General features: G+C 40.3%; 2 protein-coding genes across 2 annotated transcripts; one reads left to right on the plus strand and one right to left on the minus strand.

The window, feature by feature from the left end:
- The first annotated feature begins 51 nt into the window (after positions 1–51).
- On the plus strand, positions 52–6,521 carry gfm2 (GTP dependent ribosome recycling factor mitochondrial 2). Its single transcript, XM_018672959.2, has 20 exons — positions 52–388; positions 471–555; positions 1,093–1,138; positions 1,221–1,318; positions 1,421–1,546; positions 1,705–1,793; positions 1,911–1,999; positions 2,087–2,147; positions 2,338–2,523; positions 2,615–2,695; positions 2,784–2,932; positions 4,086–4,226; positions 4,329–4,428; positions 4,509–4,695; positions 4,803–4,879; positions 4,971–5,109; positions 5,204–5,389; positions 5,718–5,833; positions 5,917–6,099; positions 6,177–6,521. Exons 1-20 carry the CDS (start codon positions 347–349, stop codon positions 6,300–6,302), a joined length of 2,307 nt encoding a protein of 768 aa, XP_018528475.1. The 5' UTR covers positions 52–346; the 3' UTR covers positions 6,303–6,521.
- Positions 6,522–6,556: 35 nt separating this feature from the next.
- Positions 6,557–12,808, minus strand: hexb (hexosaminidase B (beta polypeptide)). The gene is given in 15 exon segments (XM_018673152.2): positions 6,557–6,864; positions 6,992–7,096; positions 7,206–7,296; positions 8,534–8,708; positions 8,964–9,036; positions 9,132–9,187; positions 9,189–9,219; positions 9,313–9,493; positions 9,646–9,778; positions 9,889–9,990; positions 10,070–10,180; positions 10,316–10,362; positions 11,014–11,079; positions 12,154–12,305; positions 12,470–12,808. Coding segments are annotated over 15 exon segments (1,647 nt in total). The 5' UTR covers positions 12,730–12,808; the 3' UTR covers positions 6,557–6,800.
- Positions 12,809–14,425: the final 1,617 nt, after the last annotated feature.

A 14,425-nucleotide genomic window follows, 5' to 3' on the forward strand; every position in this document is an offset into this window, starting at 1 on the left:
TTGACGGAACTACTTTTGTTTTAATATCCGGAACTACACGCCTTATATTTGTTCCTCTGAATTTATTTTGCAGCTGTGCCTTATGAAAGCGTGACTTATTTGACAGTTGATTATGTTCTATAGGACATTTTAGTGCAGTTTATATGCTTTCAGTCGTGGATACGTCGGGTATTATTCTGCGGATCATACCAACAGTCTGTCTGTCTCATTGTTAAGGATTTGACACAACAAATAGGTTGGCATTGCTCCGTCCAGGCTTTTTAAAACTACTGTTCCTCCTCTATGGCTCACCTGCAGCTCTGTTTCATCCTGACGAAGAAGCTTGGAAGATAAGAAGACATTAAATATGCGTGTGAGAGCCTTTCACACATTTAGCAGGATGATTTGGGTAAGATACAGCTTTTCCAAAATATGTGATACATTATATTAATATCACGTTGAGCTCATGACAGAGTCGTTCTCATTTACAGGGAAGGTATTTAATAACTGCGGGGCTCCAGAGCTGCAGATGTAGAGTGAGTTGTCAAGTAAAGAGACATTACAGCTTTCTTCCAGGTTGGTTGTTGGATTTTTTTTTATTTATTTTTTCAGTTTCACTTCATTATACATTCTTTTAAGCTGTTGTCAAAATAGTTTCAGCTACCTCAAGGTCGATGCAGTAGCTGAGGTGTTTGATCATGTTACATGATCTTCATCAGCACATGACGTTGCCCTCATGTCATAGAAATATAGAATTTCGTATTTCCATTTTATTCTGAGCTCTTACAAGAAGTCAGTCTGAGTAAGACATATCCCATCATGTCAGTAAATAGAAGAACATCTGCTCAGCTAAGAACATATGAGATGACTGAAAGCTCCTACTAAATGAAAATTGTATTTGTCAGATGTTGTTTGCAAGATCAAGAATGGACTTTGAAAATGAACATGTACTTTTTTTTTGGATGTTGCTGTGATTAACACAGGGAGTTGTGCATTAGTTATTGTTTTAAGCTCTGACTAAATTATTAACATATAGCCAGTGATAGAAACTCATGCACAGCATTGCTGATTCAGTCAGATCATCCTTATTGTTCTTCATGTTCACTGTCATAGATGATGTCAAATCATTGCGGGCTGTGGTCAACCCTGATATATCCAAGTAAGTAACTGCATTCTACAGTCAGTTAACTCAAATACTCTATACAGCCAGCTCCATGTTGACTTGTGCGCTGTATCTGCAGGATCCGGAACATTGGCATTATGGCCCACATCGACGCAGGAAAGACAACAACCACAGAGAGGATGCTCTATTACTCTGGCTATACAAGGGCACTTGGAGGTGTGCAGGAGAAAGAGATGTGAACATTGTAAATTCTTTATAAACCACAGACTGCATCTTTCTTTCTGTCTCTCAGTTTCTCTCTGTCACTGTTGCTTTTAGACGTAGACGACGGGGATACAGTCACAGATTTTATGGCTCAAGAGAGGGAGCGTGGCATCACCATACAGTCGGCAGCAGTCACATTTGATTGGAAGAGTCATAGAATAAACCTTATAGACACCCCAGGTAGAAATATTATATGAACACACCTTTATGACATTAAAAAATCCCAGTGGAGATGAGAAGAAGCAGCCACTCAAACAAGACTGTGTGTATGTATGTATGTGTGTGTGTGTGTGTGTGTGTGTGTGTGTGTGTGTGTGTGTGTGTGTGTGTGATTACAGGACATGTTGACTTCACTCTTGAGGTTGAGCGGGCGCTTCGTGTTCTTGATGGGGCTGTTGCAGTGTTTGACGCCTCGGCTGGCGTTGAGGTTAGCGTGCTGCCTTCAAATATATTCTTTTTTTATTTACAAAAAAAAAAAAGCTTTGTTGTGAAAGTGCGTGCGCTCTGAACACAGTTTCTTCTGTTGCTCTGAAAACATCATCAGGCTCAGACTCTGACAGTGTGGAGACAAGCAGAGAAGCACCACGTTCCCTGTGTTTGTTTCCTGAACAAGATGGATAAACCTGCAGCCAAGTGAGTAACTCAACAGTTTAACCGTATACAACTTATTTTTCCGTTTTCAAAACTGAACTGGAAACTGTCTTTCTTTTTTTCCCTCAGACTTAGTTTCTCCATTGAAAGCATAAGACAGAAGCTGAAAGCCAACCCAGTCCTCCTGCAGGTAGGCCTTTAGAAAAAATTAGAGACATTACTTTATAATGACTGAAATAAGCACTGAAGTATAATTCAGTTAGTCAGAATGTATTTCTGTGTAATTTACAATGACTCAATTGAGAAACAATACAAAGAAAGTTTGTGTAAAAAAAAAAAAAACCTGATGAGAGTATGTCATCATTAATCTTGTTTCCTAGATTCCTCTTGGCAGCGGCAAGAACTTCACAGGTGTGGTTGACCTGTTAACCAACCAGAAGCTGACATGGCAGCAAAGATCCATGGGAGATGACGGACGAGTGTTTGAAAGCAAACCTCTTGACCAGTCTGATGATCCAGAACTGCTGCAGGAGGTCAGCGAGGCCAGGGCAGCTTTAATTGAACAGGTACATGTCACATTATCCTCAGCGAAGGTGACACAACATTTAGATAAAGAAATGTTTTTTCACCAGTATGTATTTCTGTTCCCAATCACAGGTTGCTGATCTGGATGACGAGTTTGCTGAACTGTTGCTGACTGATTTTAGTGACAATTTTGATGCAGTTCCCTCAGTAAAAGTGAGTAATATCTGGTCCCAATTTAAAAACCTATAAAGTAGCACAGTTACCTATGAATACAGAATAAATTGTGTTAATGTATCTCCAGCTACAAGAAGCAGTGCGGCGGGTGACTCTGGCCCGTAAAGGTGTTCCAGTGCTCTGTGGGAGCTCTTTGAGGAACAAAGGTGTTCAGCCTCTTTTAGATGCCATCGTCGCCTACCTGCCTGCCCCCAGTGAACGGCACCACGACCTGGTGTGAGTGAACTCTAACATATCACTAATTTAGACCAGAACTGTCGTAATGCTCAGTTAAAAATGATTCCAGCATGATAAGAGTATTTGTCCAGGCGCTGTGGATAGCTTTATAGCATTGCAGTGGAAAGATTCTCTCTTTGTCTATTGACTGAGTCCAGTGTCTGATTCATTCTCCAATCACAACTTCCTAAAGCCTCTCTGTCAGACAGGCTTTGCAGATTAAAATACATTTCTAACCACAAGAAAGACATGACAGTAATGTTACATAACTTGCTAACATACAATATATGTGCCTTGTGTTTAGAATGCATGGAGAAATAAAAAAAAAATGACCTGGAAGAAAACATAAAAGCTTTTAGTTCTGTCTATAAGTGGTGCAGTTCAGCCTCTTGTGGCCAAAATGAGTATTACCAAATCACATATACAGTCTATGCTGAAAACACACAAAAAGCTCCCAAAATTTTCATTTGCCTCCTAATCCAGGCAAAAGAAACCCCAAAATTCCACCTGTTTTCACAGATGAAAAAAAAACTTTAAAAAAATGATCAATGCAAAAAAGGAAAAATAAATGAAAAAATAAAAATCACTTGAAACATAGAAAAGGAAACAAAGAAAACTATCCTAAGAAAAAAATGTTCTCATTTGTCTTTCAGGGATTCTGTATAATCAGCTATTGTTAGTTGGTGTTAATTTTATTTTGGAGTTGATAGTACCCAAGTCAAAGAAGCAGTGATAGGAGGGTTTGAAGTCTGTCTCATTTATGCTCTTATGCTTTTTAACATTTGAATTATGTCTACATATAGACTGATGTTAATGGTCTTTCATACAACTCATCCACAAACACACTCATCCACTGTATACTGATTGTATACATTTTGGCAGCTTTGTGGTAGTTTTCCTCATTACTTGGAATTTAATGGGTATGAATGAGTTTTGGCAAATTTTACAAAACTGATGTACAGATGTCTTCTGAGGTGGTGCACATAAATAAATTATAACTATTAATGGTGACTGGATAGATGTCAAAAAGATCTGCAATAATTCAAATCATGTCGGAATTGAGTACACCATGCCAGTGCAACAATTAATTTCTATATACATTTGGTCATTGTTGTCAGATTGTAAACACTGTTCAACATTCATCACCTCACAGGCGGTGGTACAAAGACGACTTATGTGCTCTGGCCTTCAAGGTTCTCCATGACAAGCAGCGAGGTCCTCTGGTATTCCTCAGGATTTACTCTGGCACTCTGAAACCACAGACAGCCGTCCACAACATCAACAGGAACAACACGTATGTAGAGATGCAACCCTAGCTGACCTGCCAATCAATTTTGACTCAAATCATTACCATGCTGTGTGAAACGATTTTAATTTTGCATCACGTTGTCTGTAGTGAGAGAATGAGCAGGCTGCTGGTGCCGTTTGCTGATCAGCATGTAGAAATCCCGTCGATGACAGCAGGAAACATCGCACTAACTGTAGGACTGAAGCAGGTAGAACGTCATACACCATGTTCCTTATTTGCTATATTGAAGATTTCCCCCCTTACTGAATTATTCTGCTTTCACTGTAGACAGTCACAGGAGACACCATCGTTTCATCCAAGGCTTCAGCAGCAGCTGCAGCCCGCCGAGCCCAAGATGACAGCGGGATGGGGAAGAAGCGTGGGGAACATGCGGCCGTAGTGCTTTCAGGAGTAGAGGTCCCTGATCCTGTCTTCTTCTGCACTATTGAACCGCCCACCATGGCCAAACAGGCTGGTCAGTGACAGTGATTATAGTTTTTTACACACACAAAAGCTTTGCTGTGCCCTGGCAACCTTGACGCCATTCACATCTTTGTTTTTTTTTTCTTCTTCTTCTAAAAGATCTTGAGAATGCACTTAACTGCCTCCAGAGAGAAGACCCCAGCCTTAAAGTCAGGGTTGACCCTGACTCGGGGCAGGTAATACCATCATTGGATTAGCCAGGATGTTCATTAGTCAGAGCATCTGCCACAATGAGTCAACTAAATGTCCTTCACTCTCCATTCTCAGACTGTTTTGTGTGGGATGGGGGAGCTGCACATTGAAATCATCCATGATCGAATCAGAAGAGAGTATGGTATTGAGACTCACCTTGGACCACTGCAGGTGGCTTACCGGGAGACTATTCTCCATGAGGCCTCTGCTACAGGTACAAACATTTCTTTATCAGTGGATTAGGTGGTGGAGAAATAATTCTTGTCAGCTACATCCTGTATTGATTTTCCTCATTGCTTATAATGTAGATACACTGGATCGGACCATTGGCGAGAGGAGACATATTGTGACAGTGGAGCTGTCTGTCAGACCTGTGGACATCTCCTCTACAACTGATTCATGCAAATCAGCTTTCACAGAGGAAGATGGGGAGCAGTTATCACAAGAAATAAAAGATGCAGTGGAGAATGGAGTGCAAAGCTCATATCTTCAAGGTTCTACTGACTCAAGTCATTTATTCTCTTTTTTTAGAGCCCCTGAAAATGGGTGTTTATCTCTAACCAGGAACTGAGATTAAGATCGCTTTTACAAGACAGACTTGAGAGCAAAGTACACACTGCATGGACATCATAACAAGACAATCCAGCCACAAGAAGCATTTTCTGGCAGATTGTGTGTTCATGTAGGACCCCATTGGTCATAGTAAGAAGCTAAGTGAGGAAATTGTTTTTAAAGGGTGTTAAAGAGGGACTGTAACATATCGGTATCATTGCCAGAAAGGGCTCACTGATACACTAACTCAGTGTCTGCTTACACCCTCAGGTCCATTGCTGGGTTATCCTCTACAAGGTGTGTCTACACTGATCCAGAGTGTCAACACGGAACCAGGAACATCTCCAGCCATGGTGTCTGCTTGTGTGTCTCGCTGCATGCTCAAGGTAACATAATTGGCTCTTATGATATAACTGTAAACTATAGGGTTGTCTGCAGATAAGCGACAGTTGTGTTTTTTTGGATGCAGGCCCTGAGGCTAGCAGGAGGTCAGGTGCTGGAGCCAGTAATGTCACTGGAGGTGACAGTCGAGGAGGAGCACCTTAGCTCTGTGCTGGGGGACTTGGCCCAAAGACGAGGTACCGTCCGAGACATCCAGAGTCGTCACGACAACAAGGTGCTGCTAGCGACCGTGCCCTTGGCGGAAATGATGGTGAGATGACATCAGATTCAAACATTTTGTATGTAGGTTTTTGAGTTAACTCATCTGACTTCATATTCCTTGTACAGGGCTATTCCACCATCCTGCGAACACTAACATCCGGAAACGCCACCTTCTCTCTGGAGCTGGACACCTATGAGGCCATGAACCCCCAGGACCAGAACACCCTTCTTAAAAGAATGGCTGGCCTGTAGTGAAATCAGGAATGGGGCCATTGGACCAATGGCCAAAGGCCTTCTGACACAGAGGCATGGCTACTACCCAAACAGACTTTTCCAGGACTTTTAGATGTGACTGAGTAAACTGCTATTTATAGTGTGGATATCCACAGAACATGGATGGTGATGACCATACAAACAGTGTACCATGTTCTTAGTTGGTTGTAAAATAAATGTGCAGCCAAAGATTTCAAACCCTTGTTTTTAATATGAAACAACAGACAAGCACCTAAAATGTCAACATTTTATTCGCAATCAATTATACAAACATTCATAAAAAAAAAAGAGTGCATTCGTGAACATGAATTACATGTGAACGAGAGTTCTGTAGAGGAGATTTTAAAAGGATAATGTGTCTCAGTGTATCTCTACAAAGGCATGTTATCATTTGAATTCTCTGTTTAAAATTCAAGCATGGAGTGATTGTAGATGGATTCCCTTTTCCAGGCCCCATGGCCAGCTTCTCACTTGTGTTCATATACCCTTGTACTCACGGGGACAGTAGCTGGAAAACAAAGGCTCAGCAGGGATCCCGCGCCTTAGATAGGAAAAGGAATAGGTTTTATGATGAGTAGGAGAGGAGTGCATCTGTTAGATGAGAGAAATTGTCTACTGGTACTGATGTAGATGCAAGTGAATAGTCTAAAGAGACTTCAGGTACTTACTCGACCATACGACAGCGGTGCATGGAGAGTCTGTTGAAGGCATCGTTGATGTCCGTCACGTCTTTGGCGCTCCACAGGCGCTCTGCCACAGCACTGGCACGAGGCCTGGGAGTGACGAAAAGAAAAGTATCAGTCTACTGTCATATGATGTGTCAAGGTTCAAAATACATTACTTCTCTGATAAGAGTCATTTATGTAATCACATGAGCCATACCAGAGTCTGGGTGTCAGGTTGGTGGCATCCACATACTCTCCCCACAAACAGGCTTCTCCACCAATCACAAGTTTCTTCTGCTCTTCAGTTCCTGTTTTAAAAATGTAATATTTGATAGGATCAGGCAGCACAACCAACATCCAGGGAGTCTAAAACTCCTCTGGACTAGAGATAACACAAATAAATAAAATATTTAATTTAGCTGAATTACAGTTCTAGTGATTTTCTTCATTCTGCTAGCGAAATATTAAGATATTTTCTCTCTGTTCATTCAACAGGCTTACACATATTTGCACAGGAGTGACAACTCCATGATATTTCATATCTGTGTCAAGAGTCCAACAATACAGCTAATAAGGTCAACAACAGAGCAATAAAACATAATCATATGACTGAAGGAAACTCCCAAAACCCTTGTCAGTACTGAGAAAAAAGGTATGTCGCATAAGCAGCAAATTACCAGTCAAAATGGGCAGGGGAAAGAAATTCTTGCTGAATAAAATCAATCATGCGGACACAAACCCTTGAAATCCTGTGGGTCAGCCTTGTAATAGCCATGCCAGTCCTGGCCGTAGGAGATACGGTTCAGGTACCAGGGAGTGGACAGCAGGGTCTGGTACCCTGATGATGTAACATTTGCCATCTCATTCTGGTATTGCTCCTGGTTTCCTTTCCAAACGTGGATAAGTGTGTCTGGTTTCAGCTACACAGCATATATACATACATACATACATAGAATCAAGTATCAGTATGAGCAAGACAAGAGTAAAAAAATCCAGGGAAGACAAAGATGAAACTGTTCGAGCCTTCCACTGTTTTGAGACATAGTGTCTTTTGTATTTTTACTTCTGCTAATGTTTTTATTATTTTTTCACTATTCTTTGTTATTTTTTATTATTTGCATAACATGATGTCACATGATCTACATGACAACATTTTAAGGAAGTGTCTGGAAATTGAAATGGTTCAGTCCAACTTTCATCTTGGTCCAAGGTTATGGAGGACCAAACCTGACTTATTTTGCCCTGGGCTGGTGGACTTCGTAAGAGTTTAGTTTATTGGATTACACACCAGGATTGGTCCTCCATAGTGGTGAACTACATCAACCCACGACAGAGACACCAGAAACCACCAACCACACTGCCCCATGTTCACTTCATGTCTGTCTCTGACTCTCCTTGTCACAACTGTGCAGTTTTCAAGCGTAAGCCTGTTGAACAAAATCCAGAATTCTTTTTTGCCTTAGTATATCAAGCACAAATCACTGTTTTCCTCCACCAAAATCAACTGATTTGACATAAAACAGCATTTTTTAAATGAAAACTGACCGTTGAAGTTGAGTGGCTCAACCTTGTAGTACTTCTGCCAGTCCTGTGCGTAGCTAATTAAATCTAGGTACCATGGGGCGGAGAGGATGGTGGTGTATCCTGCTGCCGTCACCTTTTCCATCTCCTCATTAGACCCGCCGCCGATCCACACATGCACTACTGTGTCTGGCTTTAGCTGGAATTGTTACAGGCCAAACTACTGTTTTTACGTTAAGCACTACATGAGTTGTTGGTTATAGGTTAAAGGAACAGATAGATACCACTCTTATGTGTGTATGCTGAATTTTAAGATAGCAAAAAAACACAGTTAGCTTAGCCTAGCAGTCAGCAGTTGTAGCACACTCAGACAAAAGAGTGGTACTGATCTCTTCATCTAACTTTCAGCAAACAAAAGTCATTGATATAACATTACACACAATTTCTCTTTTACCTTAACACCATTGTCAAAGACCTCCTGCCAGATCATGTAGCCCTTGTTGGTAGTGGTGACAATATCCAAGAGTCTATCAGTTCAAAGAAGGGGAAAAAATAATATTTTTGAATATGGAATAAAATTTTGAGAACAAGCAATATACTTTACTATAAATGAGAAACACACCTTTGGATGTAGAATGATTCCAGTTTGCTGTAGTCTTGTTTGAAACCTGTGCTGTTCCATGAACTGCTGAATGTCTGGATTGGACCTCCTGCAGAGGGCAGAGCAAAGGCAACAACCAGTATTAAATGCTATCTAGTCTTGGATCCTGAGAGGTTTCTGACACTTGTGTACAGAGTCTCACCAGCAGGTGAAGTCCACCTCATCACCTCCCAGGTGAACGTAGGCATCAGGAAACACAGTGCTGATCTCCTTGAAGAACTGGTTCATGAAGTCGTATGTAGTGTTCAGAATGGGGTTTATAGGTCCAAAAGTGCCAGAGGGTTTGGAGCCAGAATAACAGGGTGTGAGCAGATCTTTTTGGCCTGAGAGGGAAGGACATAGACTGGATACATTTTTCTTGCTTTATCACTTTCAGATATACTATTACTGAATGATTCCAGGTATTCTTTAAAAAGAAAAGTTCTAAAATAGAACATGGGGACTCCAAAAATTTCTCTCCACTCGCAAAACTCACCTTTGCCCCATGACTGTGTGTGTCCTGGAGTGTCGAACTCTGGGATGACGCGAATGCCTCTCAGACGGGCAAACTCAATCACCATCTTCACATCAGCAGGTGTATACACATGTGTGTACGGGTGGTAAGCTCCCTGTAAACGGTGTAATGAAGAAGCTCTTCTGGTGAATTGTGACAAATGCAGTCTCCTAGTATGAAAAACTCTACCTGTCTTGGCTGACACCAATAACCAGTCTTACTGACCTGCTGGCTCAGCTGTGGGAACGTTCGGCTCAGGTAAGGGAAGGATTGATCATCGACAATGTGCCAGTGGAAGACATTGAATTTGTTCATCGCCATTGTTTCCTGTATGAATGAACAAAGAAAAAAATTATTTAAATAGTGTATGAAATGAAAAATAAAGTAAAGCAGTATACTAACGTACCAGATTAGCCAAGATGACTTTAATGGGCAGGAAATGCCGAGAGCTGTCCAGTAAGATGCCTCTGTGTGCAAATCTGGGGAAGTCGCTAATTGTAGTGGCATTGACGCTTTTCTGAAAACATACAAAGTTAAAATAACCTTTAGTTGAAACCTGTTTACATACAGTTAACCAGTTTGGGATGTTACGTGGAACACAATGTCCACTTTAACGATAAAGTTTGAAACAGTCTTATTGTTCTTCACTTACAGCTCCATATTCATCTTCATACAGCAGCTGGCTGAAAGTCTCCAAACCTAGAAACCATGGAAACAAATTTCACATCACAAATTAAAGAACACTTAAGTTAATCATGTTAAGTTCTTGGAAGTCATTTGATAACCCATCCTAGATAAGTGAGATATGCGAGTTTGTATTGCACTGCAAGTGCATCCCCATATCAGACTTGACATTTTAACACCACAAGAGCTTCAGAATGCACATTATATATGCAAATACATGCAGAGATATAACTTACGCATTCAACTTTTATCTGTGATCATGCGTTTGCAAAGGTCTTGAGTAGAGCTGAAGACAGCATTGACAGCTGATTAATCATTTCGAAGAATAGTTAGACATTTTAGGAAATGCTCTTTTTCATGTTCTTGCTGCAAATGAGATGTTTTTGTCCAATAAATTTGAAACGACAGACGAGATGCTTAGCGTCACATAACTGCAAACAGAGAACAGCTGCTGACACTGCTGACACTAGGCTTGACACTGTTATAACTTGTTGGTTAGTGAACTTTAGAGGTGCTGGTAAGCACATTTTGTTACCTTTAAACAGAGCTATTCTAATATACTGTTATTGCACCACACATCTAACATTATACAATCGATAATGAAAATAATTGTCTAAATGCAGAGTTTGCTGTAAGATGGTGCACAGGCAAAAAAAAAAGTCCTACCATGCAGGGCTCCCCAGACCTTTGGTGCCTTCAGGACAGCAAATGGCAGATCCACTGACAGTTCATCTGTGGACACAGACAGTTGTACATTACATGTAAAGTTTCATTGTTGTCAAGGCTCGGCAGGTGGTTGTTATGGTACTTAAGTCAGAGTCTTAAGGGTCTTTAAACATTTGGTCTACATTTATCCTGTTAATCCTTTTATCTACTGTCCAGGTAATCTCTAATTCCACTGACAAATCATGAGAATACTCCCTTTCTCTGGTTGTAAAATGTAGTATAAACAATCAGACAGATTGGCAGCCCCATGTCATCAGAGAGTTCAGGTCCTCTTCGGAAGTAAAAGTACCAACACAACAAGGTAAAAATACTGTAAAAGTCCTACATTCAAATTTCTGTTTAAGAAAAGGTAAGCATCATTAGACAAATGTACTTGAAGGATATATATCAAAGGTAAAAGTATTAATTCAGCTGTGAGTGTTGTTAGATACATGACAGTGCTGTTAATACTTGTATCAGTGTGTAAGCAGCATTTCTGAGTACCACCTCAAAGTTGTACTTTCAGCTCAGCACTCGAGTACATGTACTTAGTAGTTACTTTCCAAAACTGTAAGTGATTAAGTACAGTGTTTTTCTTGTACCTTAAACAGCATAGAAACCTGGAATAGCAGCAGATGAATATCATAGTCAATCAGCTGAGACCTGCAGATATGTGACTGTGACTGTTCCATTATATATCATATTATTCTAGTGGAGTATTATTACTGACGCATTCATGTGTAAGCAGCATTTCACCGTTACAGCTACTCGAGGTTTAACAACAAAGTTTTGACAAACAGTGCTTTATCTCTTATGGTTTAATACATCAGTCCTGCTATGAATCCCTCCCTTCATGAGGGCTGTTTTAGATGAAACTGTGTTAAAGATGCGCTGATTCAACTGTATTTGAGGCAGCAGCTTGTGATGTTGTTGTCATATACAATAAAAATATTGACGTAAACTACAAGTAGCTACTTCAAATTCAAACATATCTGCGGCTCTTCATGAAATCTTCTTCATTTTTCACCACTTTGCATATGTATAGGCCCGACATGGATATCTGGATTAATCTGATAAGAATGAGGAAGAGAAGAGACTCACATGACTCGTCAGAAGTTACACTGGGATAATCGTCACATTCAGAGTCAGGTGATGTGATCCACACCTGCAGCTCTGTCAGCTCAGAGGGGCCTGTTCGCCTGCTTTTGCTCAGCCCCAGCTTTTTAGTGCTGCCAAACATGTATTCATAATACCTGTGTAGAGAGACAGAGAGGTGAGACTTTGTTTATCGTGCGGCGACGGGTCCCTGAATGCAGCACGGCGCATTCAAAAAAAAAAAAAGAGAGAAGCTGGATACGGGAACTTCGTGAGCTAAATATGTGTAAACAAACAACGTGATTGAAATCCAGTTTCTCACCGCCTGTAGGCATCCTGCAGGAGGCTGCAGCTCGGGCCGGCGGATGACTCTTTGGCGTCAACTATTTTGAAGCTGGAGCTGGTTAACTTGAATGAGACCTCTGAGATCTGCACTTTCTGCGGCAGAGGCCACAGGGAGCCGAATTTTGACGCCTGAGCGTCAGGAGCCTCAGTCTCCTCCTCATCGATGTAGTTGTCCAGAAGCCCCCGGCAAAAGCCCAGGGCCAGCAACAGTACAGTAAACTTCAAGGTAGTGCTCATGATGATTGACGACCGTAAAGTCACAAGACCTTGCGACCAGACTGCACTGTTGTAGTGTGGGGAGCAGGGCGGGACTTCTCATGCGGAAGTCTAACTGTGTAAAGATTTAAAGGGGAACCGCTACCTGCTGTCTGCAAAAAATAATGTTTAAATGTATGGAGAATATTTGATTATTTTACAATACATTATTAAACATATGCAGGTAACTGTAATGTGTAAAAAATGCATGCTTATATTAGTTTTAATTACAACATAACATGTAACAGGCCATGCTAAAGGGGTAATTATCATACTGTCATTTAGAATAGGTTTTTATCTGGTGGCCATCTGCTGTAATAAATTAGTGAATAGATAAAACTTCAATTAATGCATGAAAGTGAAGCAAGTGAAACAACTCTTACAGTGAAACAAGGTTAAATAGGGTGACTGAGCTGATAAAATATGTGGTAAACAAAAGCTACTTGGGAGAAAGCAATGTTAAAAAAAATCTATGTTTCTATTCAGGCTGCTACAGTTCATGATTAATCCCTTTGACTATAAACTGTCAGAGATATATAAAAAATATTTGTAATTTCCCTCAGCTCAAGGTGAGATCTGTAATATAATTTAAGAATAATGTAAGAAATGTGACAGTTAATGACAGATAAACACAGCTGGGTAAAGACATGAATGCATCAAATCAATCTGCTCACCAACAGAAACAATCAAGTTCTCAATAAATGTGTATAAACTATACAAACATTTGAACTAAATCTCTCAGTCTGTTGTCTGTTTTGAGAATGTTATTTTCTACTATGGCTAATAATGCTATTTATCTTAAAAGGACTGATGCACCAAATAATCTTGATTAATCAACTGTTGAAAACTCAGTTAGTCATTACACTCAGATATGTTTGTTGAATGGCCACTGAGGCCACAGATAGCCATCAGAGGATAATGCCAGTAGTGAATTTCCAAGATTCATTTGAGGAAGTTGCTTGTTTTACTTTAATAATAAATAAATAAATGTTAGTCTGTGACATGATGAAGCAGTGTTACAATAATACAAGCCAATGGATAGATTACTGAAGCAAACTGATGCATAGCAACTGTATAAATAAGTCCTTTTATTGCAGCCTGCCACCTTCTTAGACACAACTTCATCCCCTACATCAGCACAGCATGTTGTCTCCTACTGTCCTCAGGCCGAAAGTGGGAGTTAGCAGCAACAAGAACCATAACAAAGACTACCCATGATGCTCTCCATGAGGGCACTGGCCCAGCAGCATTCCTGAGCACCCCAAAGAGTACAAATCTTACCTGTTTCTGAGAGTTTGGAGTGGTATGAGGTTTACAGATAGACTTGAATTCTACATAGACCCTTATGTGTTGCATTATGTTTTAGAAATATTCATTATCAAACTGGTACATTGCCATGAACTAAACATCTAACTAGAGCAAGATTACTGAGTACATTAACTGAATAGTCAAAAGACAGAGGAATAATCAGCAACTAATTTGATAATTGATTATAATCAATGATTTTTAAAGTAATTCTTAAATCATAAACAATATATAATAATCACTCTCCTGTTTCAGCTCCAAAAGTGAGAGGATGTCCTGCTTTTTTATCTTCAATTTTTTTTGATGATAGAAAACTGATTTGGATTGTTGTTGGGACAAAACAAACTTATATCATCACCTTAAGCTTTAGAAA

Source organism: Lates calcarifer, linkage group LG9, assembly GCF_001640805.2.
Source record: "Lates calcarifer isolate ASB-BC8 linkage group LG9, TLL_Latcal_v3, whole genome shotgun sequence".
Lineage (NCBI taxonomy): Eukaryota > Metazoa > Chordata > Actinopteri > Centropomidae > Lates > Lates calcarifer.

Excerpts from the sequence above, each read along its gene's own strand:
- gfm2 (XM_018672959.2), top strand. The coding sequence starts at position 347 with ATGCGTGTGAGAGCCTTTCACACATTTAGCAGGATGATTTGG. Across the intron at positions 1,139-1,220 it reads GTCAACCCTGATATATCCAA|GATCCGGAACATTGGCATTA; the intron begins GTAAGTAACTGC and ends CTGTATCTGCAG. Across the intron at positions 6,100-6,176 it reads TGCCCTTGGCGGAAATGATG|GGCTATTCCACCATCCTGCG; the intron begins GTGAGATGACAT and ends TTCCTTGTACAG.